Source organism: Typopeltis vanoorti, chromosome 6 (genome assembly GCF_054136105.1).
Source record: "Typopeltis vanoorti isolate ZY-2024b chromosome 6, IOZ_Tvanoo_1.0, whole genome shotgun sequence".
In the NCBI taxonomy this organism is placed as follows: domain Eukaryota; kingdom Metazoa; phylum Arthropoda; class Arachnida; order Uropygi; family Thelyphonidae; genus Typopeltis; species Typopeltis vanoorti.
The window spans coordinates 21,861,442-21,886,885 of NC_143554.1; the positions used below are offsets into that span (position 1 = coordinate 21,861,442).

The window sequence follows — 25,444 nt, forward strand, 5'->3', positions numbered from 1 at the left end:
GGGGGGGTTACCAACCCTTTTATAGCTGCCTCCCTAACGGCGCCCTTTCTTACTTCTTTCTCCCGCCTCCTACTTGTTTTTTGTCTGTCTACCAATTGGGTAGCATTTTGCCGCCATACGTCATTTTGATCGGCAACTCGTAACGAAGTTTCTATCCGGGTATAGGCCCTAAGCGGTATTCCGTTATTTCTCTTGTTAGCCTCTATCTTAACCCCTTTCAAATACCTTTCTCAGAATTCTACTTAATGCTTAATCTGTAGCCTCTCACATAGCGTATTTCATGACTCATTCTTTTCTACTTATGTACTTAACTCTTTCATTCTTAATCGCATTACAACATTAATTCTTAGATAGCCACTTATTTAATACAAATTCCTTGTTTAGTCATAATACATGTTAATACATTCTTTTCTTTTGCTATTTTAACTAAACAATAGACCTTTACATTTTACTCAAGTTATACTGGATGCAAGAATATTTTATTCATTAAATTATTCCTTTTATGCAGGGGTTTTTATTTATGTTATTTATTTTTCATGTTACACCATGATAACTGAGAATGTTATATTCTCAGGATATCAGGTGTAACAATGATCAAGAGGACCCCCCACCCCACCACCACCACACTGATGGTACTCATCCTTTTCGTTCTTTGTCTTTTTCTGTATTTTTGACTTCCTATATTCTTCAGTCTACTTCCTTTTGTGTGTTTTTTAGTTTCCTGTTCTATGGACCACCACCAATGCCCTACAACATAAATGCTTTGTAGTGTCACCTGTGGACATCCAAAAAAAAGGCGGATCCCAGCAATATGCATGCACTGCTTTAACCCTTGCTTTGGCAAGGTAAACAGCCTGGATGATCTGCCAGTCATTCGGTGAGTGAGCTCACCTGCAAGGATTAGTGGCATAACAATATGTCTTCTTCTCCATAGTATTAGGACAAGGGGTGGGGGGGTTCCAAGGATTTCAGTTATGGTATCTGTGATAGCCCTAAATCCTTCATGAAAGAAAAGAAAGCCTTAACTAAGATTAGACACATCATCGAACATAAAAAGTAAGGGGGGAAAAAAAATTCAACACTTAGTCATATATTCAACAGGTGAAAGTCCTTTGGGGAAATGTAACTCTTCATCAGGATTTCCAAAATCAGTGAATAAATCTGTTCAGGAGACATTCTAAACATTTTTCTCGGGAATGCTCCAAGCAACTAACTCCTTTGAGCAACATATGCTTGGGGAATATCCAGTTCTCATAAAACATTAAGTGTAGCAAATCTCCTCATCTGGACCACCGAAGAGGAGGTCCAGATGAGATTTTTTCTGAATCAAGGAGTGACAACCCGAAATGACAATCTGTAAGGATGTTAATCTTGTACCAACACCAGGAATATCATCCTTTAGTTTAACATCCCTAAATCTCTATCAATGAAAGTAGTCTATCTCGACTTCTTGCCAGGCTCTACATCCTTTGAGTTGCTTCAAGTGCCAGAAATATGTCCATGCTTAGACCCCCTGTCATTGCTCTGCAATCTGGGACTAGGATGACAGTAAAAAGCATGAAAACACACTACAAGTGCAGAACACCTGCATGCACCAATTATAAAGAATAAGGAAATCCAGTATACTCCTGAGCATGTTAAAAGTAAAAGGATAAGAAAGAACATTCTCTGTCAGCTGGTGAAGAGGAAGGATATCAGAACTACAGTGAGAAGGTAAAAGTGAAAAATGTGTCCAGAGATACAGTAACACACACGACTGCTGCTCACCTCTTCCAGGTACATCATCCCTGAATTTTGTGATCTAGTTTGCTTTTGATCAGAACAAATCAAGGTATGTGATCTTTATGACCTCTCCAGAAAACACACTGAAACTGGTTCTGCTGCGTAAAAGTCCTCTAGTTAAAAAAATAGTGGCACATGCACCACCAGAATACAAGGAAAAGCCTCCACATATGATAATAAATAAGAGGATTTTTCTGTATTCCCAAAGTAATCCAAAAATACCAAAATTTCAGTTATCCAAGATGGAGTAGAATTTTGACATCTTAGAGATAAGTCCGCGCGGTTAGCCTAGTGGCTATGCCCTTCGCAACCATATGCCTGGGGAAGGAGTGTCCTAGGTTCGATTCCCGTCGGTGACGTGAGGAGCTGAAGGATCTTCCTCAGCCATAGCCAAGTTAGCAAGTCTTGGGCGTGGACAACAGGGTTTTTCCCCATTTTATTCTGGGGTTTTTCATCCTGCAATGCAGGCAAACTGGCCTTGAGAACTCAACACTACAGGCCATAGGATACACTGTGGCATAAGGCTGACCACCTTATCCTGTAAACAGAGTGAGGTCCAGTGATCAATGGACCCTCGACACCGCAAGGTAAAAGAGGGTATAAGGAAGATGATGATGATGACAAAATATTTTGGGAAAATTTGGAGAAAAGAGCAAAGCTAATAATAATGGCAAATATCTGTTGGATTTCTGCTCAGGACATGGACTGGTTATTACTAACACCATGTTCCAACATAAAAATGTGCACAAATTCACATGGAGAGAAGAGACAAGGAATAAGAAGAGTCTCATTGACTATGCTATTGTTGATAGTGATGTTTTCTTATTGGTGCAGGACACCAGAATGTACAGAGGATTTGAATTTGGAAGTGACCACTATTTAGTCTTGAGCAGGATAAAATTGAATTTCATATTGAAAAGAATGACATGTAAGAAAGTTTTAAAGCGAATAAAAGTTGAGCAGCTCTCAGGTGTGAACTGTAGACTAAAATACACAAACATTATTGAAGAAAAAAGGAAAGCGTTTGGGAACAAGAACCAAACCTTGAAGAAAACCCTGACTGATTCAGCCAGAGAGGCATGTGGTGAGGTTGTTTGCAAGGATGGAAAGATCACAACTCCATGGTGGACACAGGAAGTTAAAGAAGCAGTGAAGGAAAAGAAGAAAGCATATGAAAAGTACCAGGCAAATACGTCAGCTTGTGCTCTTAGAGAATAGAGAGAGAAATGTAAAAAAGCTAAACAAAAGTAATGGGAAGACTTGGGCAACAACATAGAAAATAAATATCAAGAAGGTGACAAATTTTCGAGGTTGTTGAAGAAGCTCAGAAATGGAGGAAAGAGTGCTGTAAAAGGAGTTAGAGATGATAAAGTGACATGAAAACGGGAGAAAAAGATATCCTTGAAGTATGAAGTAATTACTTTGAAAAATTGCTAAATGAAACAAGCAGTGATAGCACAGCGGTAAAAAAACAATCATCAGGCATATAGTCAGGAATAGATATACATACTTGAAGTAGAAAAAGCCATGTCAAAGGCTTGAAATGTGGAAAGGCAGCAGGAGTAGATCATATTCAACCAGAAATGCAGAAGTATGGTGATATAAAAGTCTTGCAGTGGCTGCACTGCATAGTTCAGAAGGCCTGGACAGAGGGATAAATTCCTGATGATTGGAGTAGAGCTCTAATAGTACCCATATATAAAAAGGGAAATGAAACTGAATGTGAGAATTACAGAGGTATTTCCTTACTGTGTGTTCTGGGCAAGATTTATGCCCGTATACTTGAGAAACTGTTGAGAAGAATTGTGGAAGAAAAGCTAGGTGAAAAACAAGCTGGATTCAGGTCAAATAGAAGCTGTCAGGATCAGATCTTCACTTTACGACAATTAGTTGAGAAAACATGGGAATATAACAAAGATCTGTATTTAAGTTTTGTCAATCTGGAGAAGGCATATGACAAGGTGCCAAGAGAGAAGCTATTCAATACACTACAGTCAAAGGGGCATTATATCAAGCAATACTCAGTCTAATAAATTTAGTTTAATCCTTTATCCAAGTGTGAGAAAAAATGTTTGCACCTGAAAGTATCTTCAGGACTGGGGTAAGGTGGTACACACCAGGGCAACTCGTTGCAAAGGTGGAGCAAGTTATCAATACTCCTGTCTCAGTATCTCCTATAATGCAAAACACATCTCCTTACGGATATGTCTAATGTTCTGCATTAAGGGAAGGGCCACTACCCAGACTAGTTTCGACTTTTATTGAGGTCTCTTCAGTGGGAGCCAGGCCCAAGCTGAGATACCATGCAGAAGCATTCACAGGTCATCTCTACCTACACCTGTGAATGCTTCTGCATGGTATCTCAGCTTGGGCCTGGCTCCCACTGAAGAGACCTCAATAAAGGTCGAAACTAGTCTGGGTAGTGGCCCTTCCCTTAATGCAGAACATTAGACATATCCGTAAGGAGATGTGTTTTGCATTATAGGAGATACTGAGACAGGAGTATTGGTAACTTGCTCCACCTTTGCAACGAGTTGCCCTGGTGTGTACCACCTTACCCCAGTCCTGAAGACACTTTCAGGTGCAAACTTTGTTTGCTCACACTTGGATAAAGGATTAAACTAAATTTATTATACTCTAACCAAGTGAAAAATAAACTTTCAACATCTTTCTCTAAATCCAGAGTAATTTATTAAAAATGGGTGGCACACCATTTGGCAACTCCTATAGGTAGAGATGACCTGTGAATGCTTCTGCCTGGCTCCCACTGAAGAGACCACAATAAAGGTCGAAACTAGTCTGGGTAGTGGCCCTTCCCTTAATGCAGAACATTAGACCTATCCGTAAGGAGATGTGTTTTGCATTATAGGAGATACTGAGACAGGAGTATTGGTAGCTTGCTCCACCTTTGCAACGAGTTGCCCTGGTGTGTACCACCTTACCCCAGTCCTGAAGATACTTTCAGGTGCAAACTTTGTTTGCTCACACTTGGATAAAGGATTAAACTAAATTTATTATACTCTAACCAAGTGAAAAATAAACTTTCAACAATACTCAGTCTTTATTTGAGTTGAAAGTCAGCACTTAGAATTGAATGAAGTACAGGAAGATGGTTTAATGTTAAATCTGGTGTGAGACAAGGATGTACATTATCCCCTCTGTTATTCATTATCTATATGGATCACTTTATGAAGGAAAGTGGTATTAAACATGATATTAAAATTGGAGATGTTAATGTCAGCTCTTTGCTTTATGCAGATGATGTTATACTTCTAAATAAATCCGCTACAAGTCTGCAAGATTCTCTGACTATATTGAATAGCTGTTGTAATAGATATGGTATGAAGGTCAGCAATAAAAAGACAAAGACAATGAAAATAGGCAGAATCATTGAAAATGTCAACTGTGTTGTGAATGGAGAACCTGTGGAACAAGTAAAATATTTCAGCTATTTAGGCACAATTTTTACTGAAGATGGTAAATTAAATATAGAAATAGACAACAGAATCAACAAAGATTATATGGTAGGAATTTATTCAATATTGAATAAATTCATATGGAATAAGAGAGAAATTAGTCAGAACACTAAATTAGCTGTATACACGACAGTGTTCAAACCAGTTTTAACTTATAGATCTGAGAGCTAGGTCAGAAGTAAAACACTTGACCAAAGACTAGAGACGGCAGATATGCACATATGAGAGTCCTGAGAAAGATTTAAGGCGTGAACAGATGGCATCAATGTCAACATCATATTAAAAACGAGGATATTAGGAAAGAACTTGACATTGTCAGCATCCAGGAATGCATTAGCAGAGCTAATCTCAGGTGGTATGGTCACTTAAACAGAATGGGCAAGGAAAGATTGGCAAAATGAATGTTCTCTTCCAGGTTGGCAGGAAAATGACCCAGAGGAGGACCAAGATATATGTAGATTGATACGGTACAAAGTACCTTAGATGATAGAAATATAAGATCTGATAGTGCTTAAGGGTCAAAGCTGTATAATTGAGAGGAGACCTCCACATAGCCTTTAAAGGAATGCGGAGAACCGACCAGGGCTTCTGACCTAATGTCCAATCCTCACCTTCTCATGGTGCACCCTGTTGTGTATCTACTTTGATACTGAACGAACGAGGATGGGCTGGCAATTTGGGATTTAGCCGACCAAATTGTATTCTTATTGGTTAAACCAAAATAAAAAATGATGGTACAACATGACAAAATTTCATGCCGGCTGGGGCGTCGCCCGGTTAAACAAGGCCCCCGTTGTTTTCGCCAGGGAACCAGTGCGAACAGCGAAAAGTCAGCTAGTGGAACAAATCTGAAAACAAACCCCAACTCAACATCACCAGAGTTAAAGATCGGTACTATCAACGTAAGAAGCCTGAATGGCAAAGAAATGGAGCTAGCTGAGGAATTAGATAAGTACCAGATCGACATAATATGGGTGACTGAAACAAAAAAGACCAAAACTGGTGAGATCTTTCTGAGCAATAAATACAAAATGTTATATTCAGGCAATGACAATCAAGGAAAAGAAGGAGTAGCCATAGTATTCAACACAAAATACGAGGCTAATCTTCTTGAATGGCAGTCAGTCTCAAGTAGAGTAATGTGGGCAAATATGAGAATGGGGAACTGGACAATGAGACTTATTTGTGCCTATGGCCCCACAGAAGGTTCTACTAAGGTATAAGTGGAAAAATTTTTTGAGGCTTTAGAAAAAGCAACTGACACAATGAAAAAGGAAAAGTTGGTCCTTGTTGGGGATCTAAATAGTAGAGTAGGAAATGATTGTGAGACATACAAAAATATTTTGAGAAAATTTGGAGAAAAGAGCAAAGCTAATAATAATGGCAAATATCTGTTGGATTTCTGCTCAGGACTTGGACTGGTTATTACTAACACCATGTTCCAACATAAAAATGTGCACAAATTCACATGGAGAGAAGAGGCTAGGAATAAGAAAAGTCTCATTGACTATGTTATTGTTGATAGTGATGTTTTCTCCCTGGTGCAGGACACCAGAGTGTACAGAGGATTTGAAATTGTAAGTGATCACTATTTAGTCATGAGCAGGATAAAATTGAATTTCATATTGAAAAGAATAACATGTAAGAAAGTTTTAAAGCGAATAAAATTTGAGCAGCTCTCAGATGTGAACTGTAGACTAAAATACAAAAATATTATTGAAAAGAAAATGAAAGAGTTTGAGAACAGGAATCAAACCTTGGAGATTCAGTGGCAAGCTCTGAAGAAAACATTGATTGATTCTGCCAGAGAGGCATGTGGTGAGGTTGTGTGCAAGGATAAAAAAATCAGAACTCCCTGGTGGACACAGGAAGTTAAAGAGGCAGTGAAGGAAAAGAAGAAAGCATATCAAAAGTTCCTGGCAAATAAGTCAGCTTTTACTCTTACAGAATACAGAGACAAATGTAAGAAAGCTAAACAGTGCGTAAAACTAGCTAAACAAAAGTCATGGGAGGACTTTGGCAAGAATATAGAAAATAAATATCAAGAAAGTGGCAAAATATTCTGGAGGTTGTTGAAGAAGCTTAGGAATGGAGGAAAGAGTGCTGTAAAAGGAATTAGAGATGATAAAGATGAAATGAAAACAGGAGAAAAAGATATCCTTGAAGTATGGAGTAAGTACTTTGAAAAACTGCTAAATGAAACAAGCAGTGATGACAGCACAGTGATAAAAAACATTGACCAGGCATGCAGTCATGAATACATATCCATACTTGAAGTAGAAAAAGCCATCAAAGGCTTGAAATGTGGAAAGGCAGCAGGAGTAGATGATATTCAACCAGAAATGCTGAAGTATGGTGGTATAAGAGTCTTACAGTGGCTGCACTGCATAGTTCAGAAAGCCTGGACAGAGGGACGAATTCCCGATGATTGGAGTAGAGCTCTCATAGTACCCATATATAAAAAGGGAAATAAAACTGAATGTGAGAATTACAGAGGTATTTCCCTACTGAGTGTTCCTGGCAAGATCTATGCAAGTATACTTGAGAAACGGTTGAGAAGAATTGTGGAAGAAAAGCTTGGTAAAGAACAAGCTGGATTCAGGCCAAATAGAGGCTGTCAGGATCAGATCTTCACTTTACGACAAATAGTCGAGAAAGCATGGGAATATAACAAAGATCTGTATTTAAGTTTTGTCGATTTCGAAAAGGCATATGACAAGGTGCCAAGAGAGAAGCTATTCAATACGCTGCAGTTATATGGTGTCAATGGGGCATTATATCAAGCAATACTTAGTCTTTATTTGAGTTGTGAGTCAGCAGTTAGAATTGAAGGAAGTACAGGAAGATGGTTTAATGTTAAATCTGGTGTGAGACAGGGATGTACATTATCCCCTCTGTTATTCATTATCTATATGGATCACATTATGAAGGAATGTGGTATTAAATCTGATATCAAAATTGGAGATGTTAATGTCAGCTCTTTGCTTTATGCGGATGATGTTATACTTCTAAATAAATCCGCTACAAGTCTGCAAGATTCTCTGACTAAATTGAATAGCTATTGTAATAGATATGGTATGAAGGTCAGCAATAAAAAGAAAAAGACAATGAAAATAGACAGAATCATTGAAAATGTCAACTGTGTTGTGAATGGAGAACCTGTGGAACAAGTAAAACATTTCAGCTACTTAGACACAATTTTTACTGAAGATGGTAAACTAAATATAGAAATAGACAACAGAATCAGCAAAGCTGGTATCGTGGGAAGTCAATTGAAGAAATTCATATGGAATAAGAAAGAAATTAGTCAGAACACTAAATTAGCTGTATACAAGACTGTGTTCAAACCAATTTTAACTTATGGATCTGAGAGCTGGATCCGAAGTAAAACATTTGACCAAAGACTAGAGACTGCAGATATGAGACTCCTGAGAAAAATTAGAGGCATGAACAGATTTCATCAATTGCAATATCATATTAAAAACGAGGATATTAGGAAAGAACTTGATACTGTCAGCATCCAGGAATGCATTAGCAGAGCTAATCTCAGGTGGTATGGTCACCTAAACAGAATAGCGAGGAAAGATTAGCAAAACAAGTGTTCTCTGCCAGGTTGGCAGGAAAACGACCCAGAGGAAGACCAAGATATAGGTGGATTGATACGGTACAAAGTGCCTTAGACGATAGAAATATAAGATCTGATAATGTTGGAGTCTTGACAAGTAACAGACTGATTTGAGGAAAATTGTAGATAGGAAGTTAGTAATGATGGTAGTTTTTCATGTAGTACTGTCATATCCTGTACACCCCCTTGAGGGTACATGGCAGGAGTTTGATGATGATGATGATAATGTTGGTGTCTTGACAAGTAACAGACTGATTTGGAGGAAAATAGTAGACAGGAACTTAGTAACGATGTAAATTTTTCATGTAGTACTATCTTATCTTGTACATCCCTTGAGGGTACATGTCAGGAATTTGATGATGATGATGAATGCAAATATAGTTAAAGCATATTGTAATCACCATATTTATATTATATTCAAATCTGAAACCAAATAAGTGAAAGAAATATCAATGTTCCCATGATTTCTTGACTATATATAGTCAAGAAATCATGGGATTATTGATGTTAATTCATGAATCATATGTTTGCATGTGAAGTTCCTTCATGGCTAATCTACTTTTATTATAATATATATATATATGTACTTCAGCAGAAGCTTTATAGGACATTGGGGTTCACACATGTGTGGAAAATCATGCATTTACCGTACATGCATGTGTTCCATATTTGGTATACATGGCTGTTTGGAATCTGAGAGAGTGTGGAATGATATGAAGCATTGTCAGATGTAATGCAAAAACAAAACTTAATTCTCACGAATTCATCTTTGATATTTTCAGTCACATATTCAAAAGAAATGGCTACATTATGATACTGCTAGACTTTTACAATGCATTTGACAGAATACCGCAGAAAACTATTAGATAATTTGGAGCAAATGGGATGGAGATAAAACTGATGATGTAGATAAGAGGGTGGCCAATATAGAGACATCGAAGTAATAGATGGGGAGAGAAGAATCTGGCAGAATGCAGATAACCAATGGTGAGCCGCAGGATTTGTACTATTTAGGGCTATTTAATTTGTATATTAATTACACAAGAAATGTTACTTGATTTTTTTGGAGGGAAGGACATTGTTTATTTTTTGGTGATGCAAAACTGAAGAGGACGATAGTTAGGAAATGCAGGACAATTTAAATGGAAAGCATGAACAAAATATAATAATGGTCAGTTCAGTGTAGTGAAAAGTAAGGTTATGCATTTTGGAGTGAAAAGATTAAGAGCTGTGCATACAGTGCTGAGAATGAGAAATTGGTGAAGAAGATGCAGAAATAAGCAACCAGGATGGTAACACATTGTAGAATTTTTTGCATGAGGGCAGATTAAATATTTGTAGGTTTCAGGTTTTCACTGCTTGACTGATATTAAAAAAAAAATGCAGTATATGAGAAAAAGATATGTTATTGAAGATTTTACAGGAACCGTGTGGTTAGCCTAGTGGCTTTGCGCTTCGCAACCATACGCCTGGGGAAGGAGTGTCCCAGGTTCGATTCCTGTTGTAGACGTGAGGAATTTGAGGATCTTCCTCACGCATAGCCAAGTTAGCCGGCCTTGGGTGCGGTCAGTAGGGTTTTTTCTGCCAGTTTATCTGGCGTTTTTCATCCCGCAAACAGGCAAACCGGCCCCATAAACATATGCCTCTACAGTCAAAAATATACACCCCCCCCCCAAACAGCAGGCCAGGCGACGGGTCGGTTGGGAGTAGTACTAACAAGAAGTCGCATCTAAAGTAACACACGGACCCTGCATGGGAAGTGGGAATAACGCATAGTAGAAAAAGAAGAAGAAGACTGAAGATTTTACAGGATTAATAAAAAATAAAATTTCATTAACGGCAGGAGTGAAGAGAAAATCTGTAATCCTGCAACTAAAGTTTCAGCATGGATAGGCCGTGAAGACCAAGTTTTTTTTTACTCAGAGAATGGAAAACGAGTGGAATGAGTATACTGTTAGTGAATGAGTTTGAGGAGAGGTGTGATGGATGTAATGTAAATAATAGCTAGTGAAGGGCCTTGCAGAGCAAGGCATAGGGCTATAGAGAGAACATCTAGAAATTTTGAGCATGATATATGATTATGAATTCTTGAATTGAAATGTTCTATCAAATGCCCAAGTTTTTTTTTCTCCCTAATACATAAATATAAATACTGTAGAAATATTGTTTAGACGAGTGACTAGATTTTTTTTACCTCTCCATATAGGATTTCATCTGAGGAGAACATGCACAAGCATGTTGTGTTGGTGTAGGGTCAGACAGGAGAAGCATGATTTCAGACATCATGCTGATTACAGGTTGAACAATGCCCAAATTTGTGAGAGCATTATTTCATTATTAGGTTGTGGTTTTTATTTGAATATGTTGGATGCTCAGAATGTAGAGATGAGAATTAAAAATCTTTTGGTGAGATGTATAAAACTTCTCACAGAATAGAACTTTGATTGTGTATATAAGATATATTTAGAAAGTTTACACAGTGAAATGTCTTGTGTTTCATACTAGTGACATCAGTGAACAAATTAATTCAAACAAGTTGAATTTTTGTCAAGTTTTTGGTTTAGTTCACAATAAATATTTTTTTTTTGGTTTATTATTTTGGTTGAGTGCTGTGTGTTTCAACAGTCTCTACGATGTTAATTAATAGAGGTGTGTGTGTTGTTAATAGTGTAAAAACGTTGTCATTCATAGTGTAGCTATAAAATGGATACATCTCCAAGAAATACAAAAACGTGCTTTTTTTCAGTACATACATCTCCATGACTCAAAGACAAATTGCTAATCAGTGTGGTATTGGTTTGAGTACTGTTAATGCGATTTTAAAGAGGCTTAGGGAGACAAGTACCTTTTCTCCTGGCAGAAAAGAAAAACTACAATTACTCAAGATCATTTAGTAGTTAGGAAAGGCTAAAAAAAACCAAGACAGTCTGTGCGATTGTTTCTGAAATGACAGTCTGTTGAAGATTGTCGGAAGGAATGAGGATTGCCTACAGACAAAAAACTGCTGATGAAGGCTATGCAGAAAAAGAGGCTCCCAAAAGTGTACAATGGTTGGTAGAAAGTTATATTCTAAGATGAGAGCCATTTCTTTGTCCAAGGAGAGCAAGGACCCTATATTTGCAAATCTGTGGCTGAGAAGACTTCTCCTGCCCACATTCAAGAAGTTTCTAAACACTCAACTAAAAAGATGTTCTGGGTAGTTTTGCACATGATGGTCATCATAGATCACTTGTGCCTTTTGACGGTATGATGAAAATTGACCAATACATAAATATTGGAGAAAAGAGTGGTCCCACAGATCCAGAAAGACAAAGAATGCATCTTCCAACAGGATCTTGCTCCATGCCACACTTCAATAGAAGTGAGAGAGTTCTTCAAAAATCACAACATTCAATTGCTTCAGTGACCAGGTAACTCTCCTGACATTAACCCAGTAGAAAATTTGTGGGCCATAGTGAAAAAGAGATGTGGAAACTTAAATTGTGATACAAAGGGTAACTTAATACAACCCATTATAAAAGTATGGTTTCGAGATGCAGAAATAAGAAAAATGTGTTCTGCATTGGTAGTCCATGCCTAAGTGAATGACCTTATTAGAAACAAAGGAGCTTGTATAAATTATTAAGTAAAGTTAGTTTAATTTTTGTACTTATTTTCTTGAAAAATTAAAATTTTTCTTTAAAATGTGAGTGTTCGGATTAATTTGTTCACTACTGTAAATGTGGAACATACAGTTGATAAGAAAAATTAAGAGCAATGACTGAGTTGTGCACACCACAGGTGTTCCACTGGTTTTCAACATTTAAAGAGGGGGAAAGGAAACCCTGGAGGATGATCTGTGTTGTGAATGGCCAGTTTCTTCATGGAAAAATGAAAATGTGGTGAAAGCTAGGGAAATTGTTGCCCATGACAGGTGAATAACTACTAGGCTAGGTTACTCGAGGTACAGCTTGGTGTCGGTAAGGAAATGGCCAGATTAATCTTAGAAAGAGATTTGCACAAGATGAAGAATTGAGGTTTGTGCTGCACACGTTGACAGAGAGAGAGCAGAAAGAGCACCAGATTGCATGTTGATAAAATGTCATCCATGCAGTTGATAATAAAGATGTGTTGCAAAGATTCGTCACTAGTGATGAAAGTTGGTATTTTCAGTCTGATCCGGAAATGAAATGGCAGAGCACAGAATGGCTTGGAATGTCTTCTCCCTGGCAGAAGAAAGTCAGGTTGCAAAAATCATTTGATAATGGTTATTGTTTTTTTTTTTTTTTTGACTGTTGGAATATAACACAACACAAACTTGTTCCTGAGGGCACCACAGTGAATGACCAGCATTATCTAGGAGTAATGCAATGTGTTAGGAAAGAACTATTCCACAACCACTGGTTTCTACTGCATGACAATGCACTGTCTCTGAAACAATTTCTGGCTTCAAAGTTGATCAGTGTGATTGAACATCCCCCCCCCCCGTATTAATCAGATTTGGCTCCTGCGGACATTTCCTCTTTCCAAAGATGAAGTGTGCTTGAAAGAGGAGTGATTCGGCAACACTGAGGGCATCCAATGTGATGTGACCCAGACACGGAAGGAGGTCGCTGTTCACGACTTCCAGTGTGCATTCGAACACCTGTACAACAGATGTAAACATTGAGTGGAGTTGGTGGAAGATTATTTTGAATTTGCATAATTAACAATTCCAAATATAGTTCTGTTTTGATATAATAATTGTTGTCTCATTACTTAATGAGCACACTGTGCATTTGTGTGTCTGATGTCTTGTTTAATCATCATCAAATTCCTGCCATGTACCCTCAAGGGGTGTATAGGATATGATAGTACTACATGAAAAAATTTACATCATTACTAACTTCCTATCTACAATTTTCTTCCAATTCAGTCTGTTACTTGTCAAGACTCCAACATTATCAGATCTTATATTTCTATCATCTAAGGCACTTTGTACCATATCAATCCACCTATATCATGGTCTTCCTCTAGATCATTTTTCCTGCCAACACCTGGCAGAGAACATTTGTTTTGCTAACCTTTCCTCACCAATTCTATTTAAGTGACCATACTACCTGAGATTAGCTCTGCTAACGCATTCCTGGATGCTGACAATGTCAAGTTCTTTCCTAATATCCTCGTTTTTAATATGATGTTGCGATTGATGCCATCTGATCATGCCTTTAATCTTTCTCAGGACTCTCATATCTGCAGTCTCTAGTCTTTGGTCAAGTGTTTTACTTCTGACCCAGTTCTCAGATCCACAAATTAAAACTGGTTTGAACACCGTCTTGTATACAGCTAATTTAGTGTTCTGACTAATTTCTCTCTTATTCCAAATGAATTTATTCAATTGACTTCCTACCATACCAGCTTTGTGGATTCTGTTGTCTATTTCCATATTTAATTTACCTTCTTCCCTAAAAATCGTACCTAAGTAGATGAAATGTTTTACTTGTTCCACAGGTTCTCCATTCACAACACAGTTGACATTTTCAATGATTCTGCCTATTTTCATTGTCTTTGTCTTTTTATTGCTGACCTTCATACCATATCTAATACAACAGTTATTCAATTTAGTCAGGGAATCTTGCAAACTTGTAGCGGATTTATTTAGAAGTATAACATTGTCCGCATAAAGCAAAGAGCTGACATTAACATCTCCAATTTTGATATCATGTTTAATAGCACTTTCTTTCATAATGTGATCCATATAGATAATGAATAACAGAGGGGATAATATACATCCTTGTCTCACACCAGATTTAACATTAAACCATCTTCCTGTACTTCCAGCATTTCTGGTCGAATATCATCTACTCCTGCTGCCTTTCCACATTTCAAACTTTTGATGGCGTTTTCTACTTCAAGTATGGATATGTATTCCTGACTGCATGCCTGGTGTTTTTTTTTTTTTTTTTTATCACTGTGCTGTCAACACTGCTTGTTTCATTTAGCAGTTTTTCGAAGTAATTATTCCATACTTCAAAGATATCTTTTTCTCCCATTTTCATGTTACCTTTATCATCTCTAACTCCTTTTACAGCACGCTTTCCTCCATTCCTAAGTTTCTTCAACAACTGCAGGAATATTTTGCCACCTTCTTGATATTTATTTTCTATGTTCTTGCCAAAGTCCTCCCATGACTTTCCTTTAGCTAGTTTTACACACTCTTTAGCTTTCTTACATTTGTCTCCGTATTCTCTAAGAGCACAAGCTGACTTATTTGCCAGGAACTTTTCATATGCTTTCTTCTTTTTCTTCACTACCTCTTTAACTTCCTGTGTCAACCATGGAGTTCTAATTTTTCTATCCTTGCAGACAACTTCACAACATGCTTCTTTAGCTGAATCAATCAGGGTTTTCTTCAAATCTTGCAACTGAATTCCCAAATTTTGGTTCCTGTTCTTCAATAATCTTTGTGTATTTTAGTCTACTGTTCTCATCTGAGAGATGCTCAACTTTTATTTGCTTTAAAACTTTCTTACATGTTATTCTTTTCAATATGAAATTCAATTTTATCCTGCTCAAGACTAAATAGTGATCACTTCCAATTTCAAATCCTCTATACACTCTGGTGTCCTGCACCAGGAAGAAAACATCACTATCAACAATAACATAGTCAATGAGACTTTTCTTATTCCTTGGCTATTCTCTCTTTCTCTCAGCAATTTCGGATTTAGCTGACCAAATTGTATTATTATTGGTTAAACCAAAATAAAAAATGATGGTACAACATGACAAAATTTCATGCCGGCTGGGGCGTCGCCTGGTTAAACAAGGCCCCTGTTGTTTTCGCCAGGGAACCAGGGTGAACAGCGAAAAGTCAGCTACTGGACAAATCTGAAAACAAACCCCAACTCAACATCACCAGAGTTAAAGATCGGTACTATCAACATAAGAAGCCTGAATGGCAAAGAAATGGAGCTAGCTGAGGAATTAGATAAGTACCAGATCGACATAATAGGGGTGACTGAAACAAAAAAGACCAAAACTGGCGAGATCTTTCTGAGCAATAAATACAAAATGTTATATTCAGGCAATGACAATCAAGGAAAAGAAGGAGTAGCCATAGTATTCAACACAAAATACGAGGCTAATCTTCTTGAATGGCAGTCAGTCTCAAGTAGAGTAATGTGGGCAAATATGAGAATGGGGAACTGGACAATGAGACTTATTTGTGCCTATGGTCCCACAGAAGGTTCTACTAAGGTAGAAGTGGAGGAATTTTTCGATGCTTTAGAAAAAGCAACTGAAAAAAGGAAAAGTTGGTTCTTGTTGGGGATCTAAATAGCAGAGTAGGAAATGATTGTGAGACATACAAAAATATTTTGGGAAAATTTGGAGAAAAGAGCAAAGCTAATAATAATGGCAAATATCTGTTGGATTTCTGCTCAGGACATGGACAGGTTATTACTAACACCATGCTCCAACATAAAAATGTGCACAAATTCACCTGGAGAGAAGAGGCTAGGAATAAGAAAAGTCTCATTGACTATGTTATTGTTGATAGTGATGTTTTCTCCCTGGTGCAGGACACCAGAGTGTACAGAGGATTTGAAATTGGAAGTGATCACTATTTAGTCTTGAGCAGGATAAAATTGAATTTAATATTGAAAAGAATAACATGTAAGAAAGTTTTAAAGCGAATAAAAGTTGAGCAGCTCTCAGATGTGAACTGTAGACTAAAATACACAAAGATTATTGAAAAGAAAATGAAAGAGTTTGAGAACAGGAATCAAACCTTGGAGATTCAGTGACAAACTCTGAAAAAAACATTGATTGATTCTGCCAGAGAGGCATGTGGTGAGGTTGTGTGCAAGGATAGAAAATTCAGAAGTCCTTGGTGGACCCAGGAAGTTAAAGAGGCGGTGAAGGAAAAGAAGAAAGCATATCAAATGTTCCTGGCAAATAAGTCAGCTTTTACTCTTACAAAATACAGAGACAAATGTAAGAAAGCTAAACAGTGTGTAAAACTGGCTAAACAAAAGTCATGGGAGGACTTTGGCAAGAATATAGAAAATAAATATCAAGAAGGTGGCAAAATATTCTGGAGGTTGTTGAAGAAGCTTAGAAATGGAGGAAAGAGTGCTGTAAAAGGAGTTAGAAATGATAAAGGTGACATGAAAACAGGAGAAAAAGATATCCTTCAAGTATGGAGTAATTACTTTGAAAAACTGTTAAATGAAACAAGCAGTGATGACAGCATAGTGATAAAAAACACTGACCAGGCATGCAGTCAGGAATACATATCCATACTTGAAGTAGAAAAAGCCATCAAAAGCTTGAAATGTGGAAAGGCAGCAGGAGTAGATGATATTCGACCAAAAAAGTATGGTGGTATAAAAGTCTTACAGTGGCTGCACTGCATAATTCAGAAAGCCTGGACAGAGGGACGAATTCTTGATGATTGGAGTAGAGCTCTCATAGTACCCATATATAAAAAGGGAAATAAAACTGAATGTGAGAATTACAGAGGTATTTCCCTACTGAGTGTTCCTGGCAAGATCTATGCAAGTATACTTGAGAAACGGTTGAGAAGAATTGTGGAAGAAAAGCTTGGTAAAGAACAAGCTGGATTCAGGCCAAATAGAGGCTGTCAGGATCAGATCTTCACTTTACGACAAATAGTCGAGAAAGCATGGGAATATAACAAAGATCTGTATTTAAGTTTTGTCGATTTGGAAAAGGCATATGACAAAGTGCCAAGAGAGAAGCTATTGAATACGCTGATGTTATATGGTGTGAATGGGGCATTATATCAAGCAATACTTAGTCTTTATTTGAGGTGTAAGTCAGCAGTTAGAATTGAAGGAAGTACAAGAAGATGGTTTAATGTTAAATCTGGTGTGAGACAAGGATGTACATTATCCCCTCTGTTATTCATTATCTATATGGATCACATTATGAAGGAAAGTGGTATTAAACCTGATATCAAAATTGGAGATGTTAATGTCAGCTCTTTGCTTTATGCGGATGATGTTATACTTCTAAATAAATCCGCTACAAGTCTACAAGATTCTCTGACCAAATTGAATAGCTGTTGTAATAGATATGGTATGAAGGTCAGCAATAAAAAGACAAAGACAATGAAAATAGGCAGAATCATTGAAAATGTCAACTGTGTTGTGAATGGAGAACCTGTGGAACAAGTAAAACATTTCAGCTATTTAGGCACGATTTTTACTGAAGATGGTAAATTAAATAAAGAAATAGACAACAGAATCAGCAAAGCTGGTATTGTGGAAAGTCAATTGAATAAATTCATATGGAATAAGAGAGAAATTAGTCGGAACACTAAATTAGCTGTATAGTGTTCAAGACAGTGTTCAAACCAGTTTTAACTTATGGATCTGAGAGCTGGGTCAGAAGTAAAACACTTGACCAAAGACTAGAGACCACAGATATGAGAGTCCTGAGAAAGATTAGAAGCATGAACAGATGGCATCAATGGCAATATCATATTAAAAATGAGGATATTAGGAAAGAACTTGACATTGTCAGCATCCAGGAATGCGTTAGCAGAGCTAATCTCAGGTGGTATGGTCACTTAAATAGAATGGGAGAGGAAAGACTAGCAAAACAAGTGTTCTCTGCCAGGTTGGCAGGAAAACGACCCAGAGGAAGACCAAGATATAGGTGGATTGATAGGGTACAAAGTGCTTTAGACGATAGAAATATAAGATCTGATAATATTAGAGTTTGACAAGTAACAGACTGATTTGGAGGAAAATTATAGATAGGAAGTTAGTAATGATGTAATTTTTTCATGTAGTACTGTCATATCCTGTACACCCCTTGAGGGTACATGGCAGGAATTTGATGATGATGATGGCTATTCTCTCCATGTGAATTTGTGCACATTTTTATGTTGGAACATGGTACTATTAATAACCAATCTCTGTCCTGAGCAGAAATCCAACAGATATTTGCCATTATTATTAGCTTTGCTCTTTTCTCCAAATTTTCCCAAAATATTTTTGTATGTCTGACAATCATTTCCTACTCTACTATTTAGATCCCCAACAAGGACCAACTTTTCCTTTTTCATTGTGTCAGTTGCTTTTTCTAAAGCCTTAAAAAATTCCTCCACTTCTACCTTAGTAGAACCTTCTGTGGGGACATAGGCACAAATAAGTCTCATTGTCCAGTTCCCTATTCTCATATTTGCTCACATTACTCTACTTGAAACTGCCTGCCATTCAAGAAGATTAGGCTCGTATTTTGTGTTGAATACTATGGCTACTCCTTCTTTTCCTCGATTGTCATTGCCTGAATATAACATTTTGTATTTATTGCTCAGAAAGATCTCACCAGTTTTTGGCTTTTTTGTTTCAGTCCCCCCAATTATGTTGATCTGGTACTTATCTAATTCCTCAGCTAGCTCCATTTCTTTGCCATTCAGGCTTGTTATATTGATAGTACCGATCTTTAACTCTGATGATGTTGAGTTCGGGTATGCTTTCAGTCTTGTTTCTTATTTCTGTTATCAAATGATTTATTTAAATCACATACCTGGTTGGTGCTTTGTGAGGCTTCTGGAAAATTTGACAATGAAGGATGCATGCTCACAGGAATTTTTTTGGTTCTGCACCAGAAATCACAACCTTGCCATGGAACCATGCATGGACGGTCACTATTCACCAAGCAAGAAATCTGTTCTGAAGTGGTATGACGGGATTACTTTAGATGCAGTACTGACACAACAGCAAGTCTTTGGCCATATATGTGGGCAATAGGGTAAGAGACGTATTGCAACACCACTGATTCTTGCATGTAAGCTCACCAGCTGAAACAAGGGATGAAATTAAAGACTGCCAGATCCAACTTTCCTGCTACTTACAGGTAACTACTGTACAGAAAATACAGTGACAGGTGGTTGCATCCCAATGATGATAGTCTGGAAGATAGAATTGTGTGTATATACAGTAAAACCCCCTTTTTTACACTTTTCAGGGGACTGATGGAAAAAAGTGTAAATAGCAGGAAATGTAAAAAAAAGTCTAAAAGATGACTTACTGCTAGTATGCGAGTCTACATAGCTGATTGCAAAATTTAATAACTCAAAATAAATGAATTTACAATTACTTACATTTATCTATTTAAAATAATCTTTATTTGTTGATTGTTTTTGCTTTTTTTTTTTTTTTTTTTTTGTTTACATCGCACCAGATTGCTTTGCATTGAGTTCAGTGCTTGACCTGTTTTTTTACTATCGTGTTCAAAGTGGACACGGACAGTCCAAGATCTTTTGCTAAATGCACACGTGTTCCAGAATGCCAATCTACACGTCGCAGAATTGCCATCTTTTCTTCTACCGAAATACATTTTCTGTCTTTTTTCCCCATGTTACTAACATGGATAACCCACCACCGCAACTTTAAAGCAACTTTCACATGCTAAATTACGTAGCAGAAATTCTGCAATATCAAATCATACTGTGATTGAAAAATCATGGTATCGCTCATCACCACATTACTGTGGCAAGCGTGCAGGTCACCGTGATTGCGGAAATGAAACTACAGCCGAAAGTAAGTAATGCCATCTGGGAACAGAAATGCGCAGATTTCCGCAGCAATTGATTCGAAAATCAGTATTGCCACCCAAGAAAAAAACACAAAGCACGGGAAATAACGTTCACATCAAGTTGTTAATGGTGGGAAAACAATACATCGTAAGAATAGGCATGGGGCCAACGGAAAATGATGTAAATGGCAGTAAAAAGTAAATTGTGGGAATGTAAAAACGGGGTTTTACTGTATATATATAAAAAGACTTAGGAAAAGTAGACATGACAAGAATACATGACGTTAAATATAGAAAAAGGGAAAGAATGAAAATGGGTCAGTACCATGACTTAGAGGTCGCCCTCCCACAAATAGGTGTCCGACATGAAGGGCTAAAATGTCAGTTAAAAAAAAAAAATGTAACACTACCAGATTATTTGATAAGATAAAATGTCAATCTGTAAATAAAAATTTGCTATAAAACTACTCAGAAGCAATAGATCAAACAGTGATGCCCACAGTTTAGTCATTAAGTCTGATTGAAACTATGAAGTAGAGTTCAACACGTAGTCAGCCATTTAAATATCTGAATTCATATTACTGTAGGGCTTCTTCATCCCAAATTAATTTGGATGACAGTCTTACATCACTTGTTATGTTACTAAATGTGTATTTTTGCAAAAATCATGAAATTGTGTTTAATACTGAATATAACAATGGACTGTTTAAAATTCAAAAATGATCAGGGCATGTAGTATAAATGTCAGAAAACTGACTGAAGCAAAGACTGAATAAAATGGCAGCACAATACTCATTGACATACAAAAAAAAAAGATTAAAAAATAAATAAAATATATAACAAACACGAAATCTGCTTAAAGTTATGGTGCCATTCTGATCTGCTGTTTCATCCATTCCACATTCTCATGTTTCTTTACAAAACAGATTGTTTACATAAAAAGAAACATTCTTAATAGAACTTTCATCATTTTATGAGTACTTTCAGCTAACCTGGGTGGCACTACAAATCAAGTCTCTGCTCTCTAAACAACAATTGGTACATTTGAATCTTATTGTGGGCTGGATATTTTGTAATCTACAGGCAGTAGATGAATTGTTTCCTGGCATGAGACTATCATCTTACTTACTGGAGGTGTGAAGTGGCTTGAGAAAGTTCTACAGTTGCTCTCTAAAGAAGGGTTTCTGGATTATCCATCCTTTGCTTACGTGCTAGAAGTATAGAACCCTTTGCGAGTGGGAATCACACAGAGGGTTAAACAGCAAAACCGTAAATTTGCAGAACAGCAATGCTAAAGATACATATGCATTCATCCAAATTAAAATAGTAATAAAATAAATAAATAGACAAACATTTAAAGTTAATAAAAATTACAACTTACAGTGAAAGAATTCGTTTCCCTTCAATTTGCATAAGTTGTCGGAATCCTCTAAAGCTACTATAATAGTCATGTTCATGACCACTTGATGGAAGTTCATTAGATGCTTTTGTTGCCAAAAGTACAGACTGCAACACATCCTAAGGAGAAAAAATGAATTTGACACATACCGTTTCATCAAATCAGATTAAATAAAACTACACTGTTACATTGAAGCAGGTTATTGTATATAAATATTGTATTTTATTGTAAAATATCAAACTGCTGATTGGAGCAGTCTGCTGCCATTCATGTTCTCTTGGCTGACACCAACTAGGCTATTCATGCGCTAAATGAAGAGCTTGCTGCTACACTGAACGTTAACTTTTGGATAGTCCTTTTCCACGTTTCTAATGCTTCAGCAGAAAAATAATTTCAAAGAATACAAAGTCGGCACATTAAAAAATTTGAAAGTTTAAAAAATAACTCAACTTCCAAACTTCAACTACTTCTCAACATGGTATTAAACCGGTATCCCTTACCTTGAAGCAATCAGCACTCACGTGTGGCTACAACTTCGCCATAGCACAGAAAAAGATCCCTGCAGAAGAAATGATACAGGTAGAATGAGGTATCTACAACCTTCCCAACAATATCAGACTAGATGTAGCCATTGTTCTTACCATGTGAAACCACAAAAACGCAAACTATCAAAAGAAGAATTCAAAGCAATGAAATGACAAACAACAGAAAAGTAATAATTACTAAAGCAGATAAGGGAAATGCCACTGTAGTTCTAAACCAAATAGACAACATAGGTAAGCTTGTTTCTTTACTTTCAGATCATTCTACCTACCACCCTTTAGACCAGGGTTTCCCAAATTGTGTTCTGCGGAACACCAATGCTCCGTGATGTCAGTGACCAAGCTGTGTACTTTTAAACATGGAAGTAATTCGGGAAAGGGAATACTGCTGTTTATGACCAGTCATAAAAATTGCCAGTAAGCTGATTACAACAATGAGCAGCATATCCTCTGTTCTCAAAACTGAACGAAATAACATCTGCGTTGCAAATGTTAGTGACCAATCAGCAAAGATGTATAAAGAAAATTTTTCCACTGAAATTGAAGATCAAGATAGTCTGTATCCAGTTCTCAAATCTAGTAATATCGAATACTTTCTTTGAAAGTTCGTATTGTAGGGTGAAGGTGCTTGTTTCGAAACCGTAGTGCCATGATTTTTTAAAAGTAATAGGTCTACAGATTTAAATTTTAATATGAATAAGAGATATAGGAACTTTGTTTAATTTTGGTGTTAAGAAATCTCTTATTGAAGGTGTTTGTGATGCAACAGATAGTGATTCATCCACCTCCAGCCTACAAAAGCGATCTCCAGGATGTACAAAAGGAGAGGAAAACTACTAGCACAGAGGAGAAAAAGCCTGCATTCACTCCTAAGTACTTATAATAATACTATAAATTTCTGGTGATCATAATGGGATATGTCGATGAAAATTAGCACAAATTAGTTTAATAATGTTGGCCTGATGAAACAACAATATGCTACAAGATTTCATTAGTCCAGTGATTGATAACTGATTTAAATTTAATTTTATATTTGTCAACATGCCACACTGTATACATAAGTGTACTAATACTCTTTATGATTATGCCATAATTAATTATTAATACATTACAAAATAGCCAAGGTGTTCCGTTGTAGGAAAAATCTGGGAAAAGCTGCTATAGACTATTATCCCAATAGCAGCCAAAACAGAACACTCCCATAGGCTCTTTAAAAAGGTTACCTCTTGGCCTATGGAAGTTACAAGCAGACTAAAAACTCACAACTCTAGACTCTCCCTCCCCCACCATGGATATGTGGATTACGAAAAATTCATAAACAAAAAGTGCCATTACACCCCATTGCGGATGGTATTGATTCACCCACGTACAAATTAGCCCAACATTTAGCCAAAGTGCTCACACAATATACTGGCAACACACTTCACACACAAAAAAACTCGGCCCAATTTAAAGCCAATATAGAAAACCTCTCAACAGGGCTGCATTTATACTTTTTGAGGCCCTAGACGCAACATCATAATGAGGCCCAAAAGAACAAGTCTACTTCAGTTAATCAAATTCATACGCTTTTTTTTTAGTTAATTGAAAATAGAGTCGACATTTCCATAATAACTCATTTTAATAAACTAAAAATAACACAACATTGGTATACATATATTTGCATTTAAAGAAAAAAAAAATACACACACATATATATATATATATATATATATATATAAATATATCAGTTCAAATTTAAATTAAAAAAAAAATAACTGAAAGTTTTTTTTCTTTTTTCTGGCTTTGGTTTTAGCAAATACAGCGGTGCCTTGATTAACAACGGCCTCCGATAACAACATACTTGGTTAACGACGAGTGGCTGTAAGAAAAAAATCTCTTGGTTAATGACTCTCGATTATATGAACCTCTATCCGATCTAAAAAACCGGAATTTTCCGATCACACCCAGCCACGCATGGGAAGACATTGTCGAATAGAGAACAGCCACGTGGCATATCTGTGAAGCTCAGATGATATGTTTGACCCATCATAGCCAGCTGTTTACGTTTTCCGTTTATTGTTTCTTTTCTTGTAGTGCTTTATTTTAAAATTTGTGGTTATAAATGCGTTTTATGATGAAAATGAGTATTTAAGCATTTATTTTTTTATGTGCTGGTTCATATAGACAATAAATCGGTGGGTGCGCGTCACTGTTCATTCAGCATCAAAAGGCAAAATCAAATCTCATCCATATAATAACGTTGTATCTATAAGCTGCTAATCAGTGTATGTTACGGCAAATGCTGTATCTAATATCGTCACTTGCAAGAAAAATTGCAGATTTCGAATTTAACTGTTAACTTTTATTTCAAAAAAATTTTTTTTTGAACTTTTATTTTCAGGTGACTATATGTTCTTTGTATCTCTTGTCTTAGTGTTGTACAATTTGTAATAATACCGTATTTTGCGTTTTTTTTTTTTTTTTTATAGAGTGAATTTTTTTACCGTGTGACAAAATGGGTCCTAAAAAGAAAGCTAGTGAGGAAAAAAAAAAACAGAAAAATTTTCTCTATTGAACAGAAGAAAGAAATAATAGCAAAACATCATGAAGGTGTTAAAGTTATGCAGCTAGCTCGAATATATGAAACCAGTCATTCTACAATATCAACCATTTTGGCTAAGAAAGAGAACTTAAGGGAACTTCAAGGTTGAATGCTGGAGGGCTTCTTTTTGAGCAAATGGAAAATCTATTACTAATTTGGATCAAAGAAAGAGAAATGGCAGGCGATACTACATCTCAAAATGCAATCTGTCAGAAAGCTAAACAGATTTATCAAGATTTGAAAAAGAAGACTTCAGGCTCAAGTTCTGGGGTAGCTGATGATTTCAAAGGTAGCAGAGGTTAGTTTGACAACTTTAAAAAAAGAACAGGAATTCATAGTGTGGTCAGACATGTAGAGGAAGCTAGTGCTAACAAAGCAGCAGCAGATAATTTTGTCAATAGCTTCACAAGAATTATAGAAGAAGGAGAATACCTACCTTAACAAGTCTTCAATTGTGATGAGACTGAGTTATTTTGGAAGAAAATGTCCAACAGGATATTTATCACA

At 36.6% G+C, this 25,444-nt stretch overlaps 1 protein-coding gene across 1 annotated transcript in view; it reads right to left on the reverse strand.

Annotated features, from left to right (window-relative positions):
* Window positions 1–25,444, reverse strand: part of Rrp6 (exosome component Rrp6) — a 251,754-nt gene that overhangs the window by 215,290 nt on the left and 11,020 nt on the right. Inside the window, exon 2 of the mRNA XM_090393930.1 lies at window positions 21,794–21,930. Coding sequence (XP_090250056.1) covers window positions 21,794–21,930 — 137 coding nt within the window. The remainder of the gene's footprint in view (window positions 1–21,793; window positions 21,931–25,444) is intronic.